At 46.7% G+C, this 14,116-nt stretch overlaps 1 protein-coding gene across 1 annotated transcript in view; it reads left to right on the top strand.

Annotated features, from left to right (window-relative positions):
* LOC308161684 (phospholipid-transporting ATPase IH-like) overlaps nt 1-13,059 on the top strand; it is a gene marked incomplete at both ends in the record, with an annotated part of 41,635 nt that extends 28,576 nt beyond the window's left edge. The window contains 11 exons of the mRNA XM_080535730.1: nt 392-584; nt 1,924-2,026; nt 2,180-2,325; nt 3,302-3,361; nt 4,062-4,189; nt 4,534-4,669; nt 5,278-5,301; nt 6,709-6,774; nt 7,117-7,220; nt 7,923-8,088; nt 12,787-13,059. Of these exons, the coding sequence (XP_080391856.1) occupies nt 392-584; nt 1,924-2,026; nt 2,180-2,325; nt 3,302-3,361; nt 4,062-4,189; nt 4,534-4,669; nt 5,278-5,301; nt 6,709-6,774; nt 7,117-7,220; nt 7,923-8,088; nt 12,787-13,059 (1,399 nt within the window). The remainder of the gene's footprint in view (nt 1-391; nt 585-1,923; nt 2,027-2,179; nt 2,326-3,301; nt 3,362-4,061; nt 4,190-4,533; nt 4,670-5,277; nt 5,302-6,708; nt 6,775-7,116; nt 7,221-7,922; nt 8,089-12,786) is intronic.
* Between the last annotated feature and the right edge of the window lie 1,057 nt (nt 13,060-14,116).

Raw genomic sequence — 14,116 nt, 5'->3', positions numbered from 1 at the left:
ATAGACACATACACATAGACACACACACACATAGCGTGCAGTTGCTAAAATCTTTGAATTGTTTATCTAACGAGAGCAATGCTAACCCTGTCGCCTTTCTTGAATAACGACCCTACCGTCTGTGTCTGTCTGTGTGTCTGTGTGTCTGTCTGTGTGTGTGTGTGTGTGTGTGTGTGTGTGTGTGTGTCTGTCTGTCTGTCTGTCTGTCTGTGTCTGTCTGTCTGTGTCTTTCTGTCTGTGTCTGTCTGTGTGTGTGTGTGTCTGTCTGTGTGTCTGTCTGTGTGGGTGTCTGTCTGTGTGTCTGTCTGTGTGTGTGTGTGTGTGTGTGTGTGTGTGTGTGTGTGTCTGTGTGTGTGTGTGTATGTGTGTGTGTGTCCTGGTGTGTTGTCAGGTTGTCTGTAGACTGCCAGGACTACGGGCTGATCATCGACGGGGCCACGCTGTCGGCCGTGCTGAAGGCCAGCCAGGAGGGCTCTGGGCTGGGGGGCTCTGGGCTGGGCCACTACAGGGAGGTCTTCCTGGAGATCTCCAGGAACTGCAGCGCCGTGCTCTGCTGTCGCATGGCGCCGCTGCAGAAAGCGCAGGTACGGCACGTCTCAGCTTAGGCTGTCACACATCTCACTTCCTGTCTCCACTACCTACGCTCCCCCCGGGGGCATAACGTCCACCTCCTGTGGCGTAACAATAACCCCCGCGCCCCTCCCATCCCTTAGCCCCCCCCCCCTATCGCGTGGGTCCGTGCAGACGTGTAGTCTGTGGCTCCCAAACTTTGGAATGCTCTTCCCTTGGATCTTAGATCAGCGGTCTCGGTTGAAGCTTTTAAAAAATAGCTGAAGACTGTCCTGTATAGACAGGCTTTTGGCTAACCCCAAAAGCCTGTCTTTTTGTGTCCTGTTATTATTTGTTGTACACTTGTTATTTGTTTCTTGTTCTTGTTTTCACTTACCTATTTCTTTTAACCTGCTATAGCTGTTGCTCTTTTATTGTGTTTTTATATATGTAAAGCACTTTGTGACCCCTGGTCTGGGATAGGTGCTATAGATGGATACGCCAGCCCAGCAGCGATAGAACTAACCCTCTACCTCCCGGAGGTCCAGAGAGGGTGAAGCTTTCTTTTGACGTGGTGTTGTTTGAGTTGTGATTAATAATAATGCATTTGATTTGTATTGCACTTTTCATTCAAAAGAATCTCAGAGTGCTACAAAAAAAAAGAACAGCCTAAAAACATAATAAGTTAAAAACAAAAACAGCCTAAAAACATAATAAGTTAAAAACATAGTAAAAAATATATTATTAATAATAATAATAATAATAATCACAAGAAAGAACACAGGTTTAGTAGTCAAAGGCCTTTTTGAATAGAAAGGTTTTTAGGCCTGTCTTAAAAGAGTCCAGGCTCTGTACTGCGCTTAGCTGGCTAGGAGGGCTGTTCCACAGGCAGCCGAGCAGAAGGCTCGGTCCCCCAATGGTGCAGAGCCTGGTATTGGGGACCTCGAGGAGCAAACTGTTTGAATAATAATAATATATTAGACTTATATAGCGCTTTTCTAGACACTCAAAGTTGCTTTACAAATGGAAAAGATTGGGTAGTAATAATAAAAAGAAACAAAAAATAAATCAAAGAAAGTATAGGGGTCTAATTCATTTTTAGATGACTAAATCTAAATTTAAGTGTCCTTGTAGGACAATCTCTGTATACTGCAATTACACCTAGATTTCGGGTGAAGAAGCGGCGAACAAGCAACGCGTCCTCTCTCAGCCGGCATTTTTGGAAAATAGCTGACTATCATCAACTAATCTGAACTGAACTGTGTTGCTAATCATAACGTGCATAGGAAATATGCGTACTTACCATTCTGAGAATTGCTGCTATGCAGTAGTATATATTGAAGACCTGATTGGACCGCTCTTACCTCCTCCTAGATTGTGAAGCTGATCAAAGCCTCTAAGGAGCACCCCATCACCCTGGCCATCGGGGACGGAGCCAACGACGTCAGCATGATCCTGGAGGCGCACGTAGGCATCGGTGAGCTCATCTCTCTGGTCGTCTCCGATTGGTGGAAGGAGCAGCGCTGTTGAGCTCTTCTCTACTGCCGATGAAAATAGGAAACAGAAGCACATTTGAGCAGCGACATCGTGACACCTGTTTGTCACTCTCTCTCTCTCTTTCCTCCCCTAGGCATCATGGGTAAAGAGGGCCGACAGGCAGCTAGGAACAGCGACTACGCCATCCCAAAGTTCAAACACTTGAAGAAGATGCTGCTGGTCCACGGCCATTACTACTACATCCGCATCGCTGAGCTGGTGCAGTACTTCTTCTACAAGGTAGACACGTATGGAATACCTGGGTTAGGAACCACGATGAACCACTGACCTATGAACCACTGATGTATGAACCACTGACGTATGAACCACTGATGTATGAACCACTAACATTTAACCACTGACGTATGAACCACTGACATTTAACCACTGACGTATGAACCACTGATGTATGAACCACTGACATTTAACCTACGTTCTCTATACATGGTTCTCTATACATGGTTCTTTGTACATGGTTCTATGTACATGGTTCTATGTACATGGTTCTCTGTACATGGTTCTCTGTACATGGTTCTATGTACATGGTTCTCTGTACATGGTTCTCTGTACATGGTTCTCTGTACATGGTTCTCTGTACATGGTTCTCTGTACATGGTTCTCTGTACATGGTTCTCTGTACATGGTTCTATGTACATGGTTCTCTATACATGGTTCTCTGTACATGGTTCTCTGTACATGGTTCTCTGTACATGGTTCTATGTACATGGTTCTCTATACATGGTTCTCTGTACATGGTTCTCTGTACATGGTTCTCTGTACATGGTTCTCTGTACATGGTTCTATGTACATGGTTCTCTGTACATGGTTCTATGTACATGGTTCTATGTACATGGTTCTCTGTACATGGTTCTCTGTACATGGTTCTCTGTACATGGTTCTCCATCGAAGTCACGAATACAAAACCAGTCGGAGCAGAGCACCATCTTCCGTACTGACACGCCTCCCACCACAGCCGACACCAAGTAATACCTCACCAGCTGCTTCACTGGCAGGCCTGAAATCTACCCCCGCCCCCCCCCCCCCCCACCTCGCACTGTGAACACACACGAGCATCTAGACAAAGCCAGGATTGTCTTAAAGGGGCAGCATTTGATTTAGCTATACGCTATGGCAATAACTGTGTTTTCTTTGTTAAGAATGTGATGTTAATCCCTCTCTTGCCCCCCCCCCCCCCCATCTCTCTCTCTCTCTCCAGAATGTATGCTTCATCTTCCCACAGTTCCTGTATCAGTTCTTCTGTGGGTTTTCGCAGCAGGTGTGTGCTCCCGCATGTTACACTTCAAACAGAATCATGTTTACAGTACACACACACACACACACACAAACACTCTCACAACTCTCCGGTGTACGAACCAGCTCACATCCTTCACACTGGTATGTCAATATTGTCGTTAGGGCCCTACTCTTCTGGAGGTAGAAATCAGAGGACGGGCTCATTGTAATGCATGGAACGGGATGAGCATCAAACACCACACCATTCCTCATTCCCTTCCATGCCTTACCAAGAGCTCCTCCTCTGATCTGGACTGTACTTTTATAGCGCCTTATTCCAAAGCGCTTTACAACGGCCTCTCATTCACCCCATTCAACACACACATTCACACACCGATGGAGACGAGCTACCATGCAAGGCGCCGGCCCTGCTCGTTGGGAGCGATTTGGGGTTCAGTGTCTAGCCCGAGCCCTTGATTTCTGCATGGTACAAGCTTCCCCTGCGCTCTGTGTATGGTATATGTTCCTTTATCTGCACTCATCTAAAAAGACAGTTGAATTAAAAGCAATATGGCAGATTTTTCACTGGGAATTATCCCATACTAGTCTAGTTCCTTTAAACCAGTGATGCAATAGGAAGGCTAGGAGCGAGGGACTGAAGTGTCACTCACTTTAGACTGTCAGGTTTGAAGGTATTAGTGGTGTGTCTGATGTGTGTCTCTGCTCTGTATGTCCCTCTGCAGCCCCTGTATGACACGGCGTACCTGACGCTGTACAACATCAGCTTCACCTCGCTGCCCATCCTCCTCTACAGCCTCGTCGAGCAGCACGTCGCCGTGGAAACGCTCAAGAGGGACCCCACGCTGTACAGGTGAGTAAGACGGAAGCCTCTTAGGTCAAAAAACAAACGCTCGGGGGCGGTGTAGTAGCACTAAGGCACATGCCGTATCATCGCAAGTTTCCTGGTTCGATTCTGTCCATGTCATAACCCCCCTCTCTCTCTCACCCTCCGTTCCTGTCAATCTCTACTGTCTCTGTCCAATAAAAAAACATTTAAAAAAAACATATTTATTCAAAAAAGAAAGAAGGATAAAACAAAGAAAGAAAGGTTTTCATTAGACATCGTGCGGGTGTGTCACACGGAGTGTCACATGTGTCTGACCTCCCTCTGTTGTGTCCTCCCCCTCCCTCTCTCCCTCCCTCCCTCCCTCTCAGGGGCATAGCTAAGAACTCTCTCCTCCGCTGGCCGGTGTTCCTGTACTGGACGTGCCTGGGCCTGTTTGACGCTGTGATCTTCTTCTTTGGTGCCTACTTCCTGTTCGACAACACCACCTTCACCAGCAACGGCCAGGTGAGCCTTTTATCACCGTGGTCACCGACGCAGTGTGTTCCGTCGTCAGGGACCACCACACTCGCCGATAGAAATCATCCAAGTCATTCAAATTTCTGTCGGAGCTAACTTACACAATTGTCATTGGTCTCTGGCCGTTGCCATGGTGTTCATGAGGGACATCGTCTTGATGCTGTCTGAAGAACTGTCATCCATCTCCATTGGACTGTCCTATGACATCAGAGGACCGTAAGACAGAACCAGGTGGTCAGAGTTACTTAACTGGTTATGTACGGGTCAGGTCTGGTTCAGTTGCGGTGAGGTTTCAGTTGGAGTCCTTGGAGGGGGGGGGGGGGGCGGGGGTCCTCTTTCGATTGACAAGCGTACATTGGTGGGTCTCCATTCATATCGACGACGCTGTAACATTTTCTCTGTATTGTTGATTTATATCACATTAACTGTTTTGATTGCCTTTTGGTTTTGTTTTGTGTATTTTTTATTTTTTTTCTCTTTTAAGTTGAAACATCCTGAAATTCATTTACTCTTTGTCCTGATTATATATTTTTCCTCTTCTTCTTTTCTCCTCTCTGCTTCTTCTTTCTTTATTTTGCTTCTCTTCCTTTTCTCAGCTTATGACCACCAACACGCAGATGGTAAGCCTGTCTCTCTCTGTCTCCCTCTCCTCTCTCTGTCTGTCACGCTCTTCTAAATCCTGTCATTGTTGTTTTAGCTTTGAGTTCTACCGTTTCGTTCAGTTCCATCCATCCTCACCTCCGCCACCCGCGTCCATTTTTGCTGTGTCGTATTTCAGTTTCACTTCCCCCTGTTCTCTCTGTGAAGCCCCTGAACCTTGCCCAGCCAACACCTGACCTCACCAACTCCACTGTACTAACATACCCTGCAGTAGTCTCTCCCCCACATCACCTTTGTGTCTGTTCTGATAGCACGTCTAGGGACGGTTTCTTAGACAAGGCTTAAGCCTAATCCTAGTTTTAAAAAGCATCTTCAATGGAGATTTTACATTGAACGTGTGATTTAGTCCAGGACTAGGCTCAAGCCGTGTCTGTGAAACCGACCCCTAGTGTATAACCTGTATGTGTGTCATTTGTAGTACTAGTAGTATGAAAACAATTTTTTTTTTTTTTTTTTTACTTCTTGATGGTAAAAAAAAAAAGCTAAATGTTGGGTGTTTCATTCTAGCTGTTTCCTAAGGCAGAGTGAACGCTTTCATCTATACTATAACGAATACGATACGTCTTTGAGAGGTGTTTTGTTTTCATGTTCCCTGTGTGAGGTCATGATAAGGAGAATGGAATAGATTTACAGAATTGATAGTTTTCCACCAGATGCTGAAAAGGTTTGAGATGCCATGGGAACATCACACCTCGTAACACCCCCCTGGGTCACACACGACAGCCATTATGCAGCAGATCACCACACGCATCACCACACCTGTCTTAGCTGAGGGGACTTAGGGACTGGCATGAGGAGGTTATGGAGGCAGGAATACGAACACGGGTGCACTAACACCTCTATTATAATTAAACACATCACTCTCCCTCTGAAGCACTCCCCCTGCTCTCTCCCTCCCCCTATCCCTGTTCCATCTGCTCCTCCCTGATTTCAACGTTGACAGAATTAATATCCTAGAAGAGGAAACAAGGATGTCGACAAAGCACACCCGTCTATATATCAGAGAGAGAGAGAGAGAGAGAGAGAGAGAGAGAGAGAGAGAGAGAGAGAGAGACAGAGACAGAGACAGAGACAGAGACAGAGAGACAGACACACAGACACACAGACAGAGAGACACAGTTTATTCGCCTCATTGTTTTCTTTGGTCATCGGTTCACAAACAGCACGTCAGATTAGAATCAGGAGCTGCTCCAGTTTACAACCTCTGTGATAATGGGAAAGATAGGAGAAGTGTCTCAATGACTATAGGTCTAAATAAAAGCATATGGATACACAATCATCTGGACATGGGGGGTTTATGATGGGAAGGGTGTGTATGGTGAGGTGTACTGGACTGTAGCTAACAACTGTCTCTCCTTATCCCACAGATGTTTGGGAACTGGTCCTTTGGGACACTTGTCTTCACTGTGTTGGTGTTTACTGTCACGCTGAAGGTAGGCGTTGGTGTGCGTGTGTGTGGGTGTGTGTGGGTGGGTGGGTGGGTGGGTGGGTGGGTGGGTGGGTGGGTGTGTGGGTGTGTGGGTGGGTGGGTGGGTGGGTGGGTGGGTGTGTGTGTGGGTGTGTGTACGCGTGTGTGCTTGCGTGCACAGGAATCTAATGGTGGATTGCCTAATCCCTGCACGTTTGTGTGTGTGCGTGCACGTGCGTGCATAGGCATGACACAATTGATTGACTAGAGACTAACTCACCAACAGTGGGTAGAGCTGTAAGCCCCGCAGGCCATAATGTTAATGGATTGACTGATTGATTAACGGTGTGTATCCTGTGTGTTCCAGCTTGCCTTGGACACACACCACTGGACCTGGATCAACCACTTTGTCATCTGGGGGTCCTTACTTTTCTATGTAGTTTTCTCACTACTCTGGGGAGGCATCATCTGGTACGATCTGGATGCTTCACAGCAGATTGACTGCTTATTCTACATTCATGGTTCTTTCTTATACCTATTATTATTAATAATTAACAATATTAATATAATAATAATAGTGTAATAATAATACAATAGTAATAATAATAATAATAATAATAATAATAATAATATAATAATAGTAATAATAATAATAATAATAATATTCTTCAGCATGCTTCTATTTATCTATCTAACTGTCTCTCATCTATCTGCCTATATGCTATCCATCTTTTATTGGTCCATCCTAGTAGTTACTTAGCTGTTAAGGAGCTTAAGAGTATCAAATGGAATGAAAAGAAGCAGCATCCGCACACTCAAAACTGTGCAAAAATCAATGTTTTACTGCCAGCTTTCGTCTTTCATAGACCAGTCTTTGCTGTATGCCTGAAGACGGTCTATGAAAGGCCGAAAGCTCGCAATAAAACATCAATTTTTGCACAGTTTTGAGTGTGCGGATGCTGCTTCTTTTCATTCCATTGGTCCATCCTAGCAAATGTTCCAAATCATCCAAACCATATTTCAACTATTTCCACAAACCAAAATAAGACTGTGCAAGCCCACAAAGATTATTCTGGAACTTCCTTTTCCAGTTTAAATTGGGGGTGAATGAGTGTAGGAACAGTATTCCATCTATAGAGTAATTGCTCTCCTCTCTCTCTGTGTGTTCCCCAGGCCCTTCCTGAACTACCAGAGGATGTATTATGTGTTCATGCAGATGTTGTCTAGCGGTCCTGCCTGGCTCAGCATCATCCTCCTCATCATGGTCAGCCTGCTACCCGACGTGGTCAAGAAGGTGCTCTGTAGAACCCTACGGCCCACTCCCACCGAACGCGCACAGGTACGACCGCAACACGACACACCAGGCTGGAGACCGTGAAAGCACTGACGGATGAAAGGAGGCAACACTCAAAACATGTTGAACATGAAAGAAATCCGTTTTTGTTCTATTTTATTTGATGTGTTTTTGTAACCTTTTATTCATCCAGGTTAATCTGATGAGACGTTTTATTTGACATAAAAGACCTTGTCCAGGAGGGAAGCAGGTCACTCCTCTGATTTCTACCGCCACCAGAATACCACTGATACAGACTTACTTGGAAAACGCGTGTTAAAACACCTACATGATTACACTTAACAAGCAATCAGTACCGTATATTGATAAACCGTATATTGATAAATGTGCACTTCTAAAACCACAGTCTTGAAATAACACTAACTATGACCAAAAGCATCCAGTAACGACTGCGCTTCAAACCCCAGATGACTACGAACACTGAACCCCTAATAGACAGTACCTCGTGTTAACCAATGTTATGCTACCGTGAAGCCTTTTTACAAAAATACCCTTAACCGTAATCTTCTACCATGACCTCTGGTCTAGTATGACATGACATCCTGTAACCGGAGATGTGGTGAATTTCCAGGAATCTTCTGAATTGACCACATTGAAATAGAAATGACCTCAACCATGCCATTCCTCCCCCCCGCAAAAAAAACAACCTGTTCCCATATTTGACTATGACTAAAGGTCCAGGAGGTTTTCCTGACCACATGACTTGACCAGAAAAAAACTCTGGCTATGATCTGGCCTTGGCTGTGATCTGATTCTCTTCATCAGTCCAAGGCTTTTAATGCCATCCATGTGGGGGACTTTATGAGCTCACCCATTGGGAAGAAGGATTGCGGATCAGACCACAGTCCTGGTACTACTTCCTGTCCCTCTGTCTTACAGTTGGATTTTCTGCTTCCTGTGATGTAATATGACCTGTTCCAGAGAGGGAGGGTGCAAAATCTGACTGATTTTCTTACTGCTTTTCTCTTCTCTTCTCTTCTCTTCTCTTCTCTTCTCTTCTCTTCTCTTCTCTTCTCTTCTCTTCTCTTCTCCCTCCCTCCCTCCCTCCCTCGCTCTGCCTCTGCTCTGCTTCCTAATGGGTCGTCCTAATCAAACCCTGCACTGCCCTCCCTCACTCTGCCCTCCCTCTCTCCCTCCCACTCTCCCTTCCACTCCTTTCTCTCCCTCCCTCTCTTTTCTCCTCTCTCTCTCTCTCTCTCTCTTTCCCTCTCCTCCCCCCCTCTTTCTCCACCGCGCCTTCGTCCTGTCTGCCTGTAACTCCGCCCCCTGACCTCTGCCCTCTGTCTCCTGGGGTAACGGCAGTCCAATCGCCAGTGCCTTAACGTGGAGCCGTCTTCCATCTTCATGCTCTCTCAATCCTCCAGCAGGATGAGTTTTTGATTGGCCGAGAGAGACGGGAGAGAAGGAGGAGGAGGAGGTGACTCTTTTAAAACACTCTCTCTGTGCATGGTGGCATGTCCGACGTTGACCTCACACCCCAGAATAAACCTCACATCCTTCCATCAATCCATCTCACCATAGATGGGGTGGGGGTGGGGGGGGGGTCATGAGGTCTTATGGACCCCCACAAAATACTGGAACCATGTGCTGTCCATCATTCATCTTTAATAAGAGCTCTCTGTGGGACATCTCCCATTGGGGTTCATAACAGCAACAACAGCCATTAAAAATAGATTCAAACACACGCATCTGTCACCATTGTTTCAACCGTCAGGTAGCAACATTAGCATACAGTAGAAGTCTTTGGCTCCATTGAGAGGATGTATGGCTGAGGAGGCCAGTCACCCACCACTGTCAGTCATCATGCTAACCATGCTAGTGCTAATGATGCTACGGCTAATCCAGTAGCAACACGTACTCGCTCATTGTAGCTGTGTTGTTGGGCTCTTGCTAGCCTTAAGATGTTGTCCCATAGCCTGTGTCCCATTCTCATGTGGTGCTCATGACCTTTACTGTCTGTATGTACTGTACGTACAGTGCCCTCCATAAGTATTGAAAGGGGGAAGTATTTTGTCAGTTTGGATTTGAAATCAAACAATTAGTACAGTGGAGGGCACTGTATACCAATGTATATCGATGTGTAGCTTATGTACACCAGTGGAGGCTGATGGAGGTAGAAACCGGAGAACGGGCTCATTATAATGCATGGAACAGAATGAGGAATGGTATCAAACACGTGTGATACCACTCCTTATTCCATTCCATGCATTACAATGAGCCCGTCTTCCAACATCTGCCTACCACCAGGCTCCCCCGAGGTACACAGTGTGCCATTCCAACTGTGAAATCTGATATGCTGGTGTAGATGATACTGTATTGTGTACATCCAGTATTTAAGTAAATACAGTATGTGTTCAGTACATGTGATATCTGCTAGTGATCTGATGTTCCTCATCCCAGTTTCAAGTTTCACGTTTATTGTTACGTCACATGACACAAGTGTAACAGTTCTGGAGAAGCAAAGCCATGGAAGAAGAGGATTAAAAGGCAGTTAGACGTGTTAGCGTAGCGTAGAGTAGGTGTGCTTTAGAGTTCTACTAGAACTGTTGAACTGTTCTACTGTTGAGTCTTCTGCTTTGGTGCACACTGTTTCTGTTCTGATCCTGACGATCCATGATAATCCTTCCTCACCCTTCCTCTCCACCCCCACAGAGGGTGAGGGCTACAGGGGACAGTGCGGGGTGTGTGGCCCCTAGTCCTGGAGGTGGTGGCTGTGAGAGGGATGTACTGTGCCCTGCTAGGACCTGTGAAGGGGACAGAGAAGGAGGAGGAGGAGGAGGAGGAGAGGGGGCACAAGCTGTTAGGACCTATGACTCCGTGATGTCACACAGCAAGAACGCCCTGCTCAGCAAACCCCTAGAAGCCCCCACCTCAGAGGACTAGAGTTACCACGGTAACAGACCACGGGGGGCCATGGAATAGAAGGGGGGCGGGATGGTTGTTGTAAAGATGGCTGCCTGCTGTACCGCTGGGCATAGAGCATGCTATGCTGTTTGTGCTGTGAGGGTGGGTTAGATTGCCCTGGGCTTATCTGTGCTCTGGGGCCTCTCTGGGTTCTCTAAGGCTTCTGCTTTGCTTTTAGGGCCTCTTCCATGCAGGCTACACTACTTGGCCTGGGGCATGCTTCTGGGCATGGATAAAGGGCGGGGGGGCTGAGGGTCTCAGGGGATGTTGCTGGGGGTGGATTTGATGGTTGGTTAAGGGTGCTATGGGGTGGTTCATGGATGTTGCGGCGGGGAGCTTGTTCTCTTGGGATGCGGGGGAGCCGAGGGATTTTAGAATGTGCTTGGCTTTCTCTTCCCTGCCCTGCTGGAGTCTCTTCTATGAAGGAGCTGTTTGCATCACTTTTACATTTACATTTACATTTTTGGCATTTAGCAGACGCCTTATTCCAAAGCGACTTACAATCAATACATTTGAATACTAAGCATGTGAATCAGCAGTCCACCATTCGTTGCAGGAAGAGTACTCTAGCTCGGGCCCGGGGCCACTGATAGAAGGAAAAACCTTCTCCCTAACGCCTTCTACTAAAACGTTTTATTTATTTATTTTATTTATTTTTTTATTACTGGAGAAACTGAGAAACAGTACAAGGGGGGCAATAGAAGTTCTTAGGGACACAGTAGAGGGGAAAGCGGGTGTCTTTAGGAGACGTAGTGGTGAGGGTCAGAAGATGTCTCAGGAGGAGCAGTTAAGATGTAACCTGAAGAGATGGGTCTTCAGTCTACGACGGAAGATGGGTAGTGACTCTGCCGTTCTGACAGCCGTGGGGAGCTCATTCCACCAGCGGGGAGCCAGTGAAGAGACGTGATCGGGCAGCCCGACTGCTGTGTAGAGGAGGTGGGGCCAGTCGGCCAGCCGAGGTGGAGGAGCGGAGTGAGCGGGCAGGGGTTTGGGGGGTTACCATTTCCTTCAGGTAGGCAGGGGCTGTCCCTTTAGCTGCCTGGTATGCAAGCACCAGGGTCTTGAATCTAGGCTGTCCATTCTAACACGGGAGTCGGCCAATGCTATCGCATGATTTGTTCGATTTTGGAAGTCTTATAAAGTGGAGGAGAAAACAATGGCTTGACATTGATTATTGTTGAAGCTAAATCTAAATCCCAAAGCTGCATTGGTGTCCTCTCGCACCAAGGAGTGCTAGTGGCCCCTGGTGGTGGAGGATGGTACTGCAAGTGCAATCATTTGTGACACGTTCTAATGCTTTGGTCCTCATATCAGCAACCAATCAAAATGTTCAGGCTTTTCTTTTGAAACACGGAACTACGTTTCAACGTTGTTGAGAATCACAATCATTCTTTCTGTTTCCTCTGCTCATGCTGTGAATGTGAAAAGACCATTCATCATCATACAGGGCATTTTCAGCAGGTTTTAACTTTTTAACGCACAATTGACCTTCTCTAAAAGATGACTGTTTACTTTCTGTTTCTGGGGCATTTGGATGTTTGGGTTTGTCCAAATGAATTTCCATATCAAGGTGACACCTGCCGAATATGCCCTTGCCTTGTACCACAAGTCTGCTCTGATATGAATCATATCTGTTATATGAGCTCTTATTAATCTGATCGGATATGTGAGTGTGTCCTTCAAAGAGTCTGTCAAAGTTTGATCTGACACCTTTGAAGTGCCATTGTCTTCATTTGTTTATTGGTCAACAAACGCCCCTCCCTCTCTGTCTCTCTCCAGGACTTTAAGCTGATGCAGGGTGGCGAGTCGGAGTTGGCCCCTCTGTCCTCCCGCCCCTCCCCCAAACGAAGGAGCGCTGACTCCCCCCGTCTCCACGTTGGGGCTCCAGAAACCCTCCCGCTCTGCAGGTCCGAGCCCCTCCCCCAAAAACTGCTACTGGCCCACTGGGGCGAAGGGGGAGGAGCTGACTACTGCACTCTCAACCCCTACGCGCTCCGTCTCTCAGGGGCCAGATTTGCCTACTACGCGCCGGGGCCGGAGACCTCTGTGTGAACGTGTGCACACACACACACACACACACACAGACACATACACATACACATACACTTACACACACACACGCACATACATACGCACACACACACAAAGACAGTTACCCACACACTCATCGAAAGCATGAAATATCTTTACACACAGTTCACCATGTGCATTTTTTTTTTACCGTTCAGAAGCTGGTTCATCTGATTAGGCAACCCTTTAGAATGACCACTGACCTCTCTCTTTACCCCACATGACTTTCGAGTCGAACCCTATCTGGTTCTCCATTAGTCCCAGCTCAGTCTAGTCCCGATCCTAGTCTCGCCCCAAGTCCAGACCTCTGCGCTTTATATGAAAGTACTTGAAACGGACCATGATACCAGCGGTGTCGAAGTCTGCTGTCTAAAGCTCGCCCTGAACTCAAGGGGGAGCCGTATTTGAATGTGTCTCTTCATGCACTATGGAATGATCCTGTGTCACAAAATGTCAAACGTACCGACCTTTCTGTTTCTGTTTTTATTTACTCTGTTTCCCTTTACTTTGATGACTGTCTGTCTGTCTGTGTCTGTCTGTCTGTCTGTCTGTCTGTCTGTCTGTCTCCTGTCTCGCCACCATTTTGCTCTTTACTGGTGTTGCTTCTCTGCAAAGTCTCTCTGGAGAAACACATCTTTTAAAGACTCTCCATCTGTCCTATTGTCATTCATTGTATGCGAGGAGCAGGCCAAGTTAGGACAGCGCCCATGCTGCGTGTTTCGTGTCTGTCTGGGAGTATGCTGTTTGTGTGTTTTTGTTCATCTGTGTGTGTGTGTTTGTGTGTGTGTGTGTGTGTGTGTGTGTGGGCGCAAGAGAGACACCTTTGCCTTAGAGCTCTACCACGCAGCAGGCTAGGAGCCAAAGGAGAACGAGAGAGAAATGCAGACAACTCACACCTGGGGGGTATTCCATCGTCGTCGCTAATGGAAAATCCAGGCTTATTCTGACAAGTTTTTAAGACTTGTAAAAAAATGATTTTTCCTTTAGCGACGTTGATGGACTCCCACCATCCCAGTGGTGGGTGTGTAAAGCCTTACAC

The sequence above is a fragment of the Nansenia antarctica genome, assembly GCF_963989245.1.
Source record: "Nansenia antarctica genome assembly, chromosome: 7".
In the NCBI taxonomy this organism is placed as follows: domain Eukaryota; kingdom Metazoa; phylum Chordata; class Actinopteri; order Argentiniformes; family Microstomatidae; genus Nansenia; species Nansenia antarctica.
This window is presented reverse-complemented; position numbering and strand designations above follow the sequence as displayed.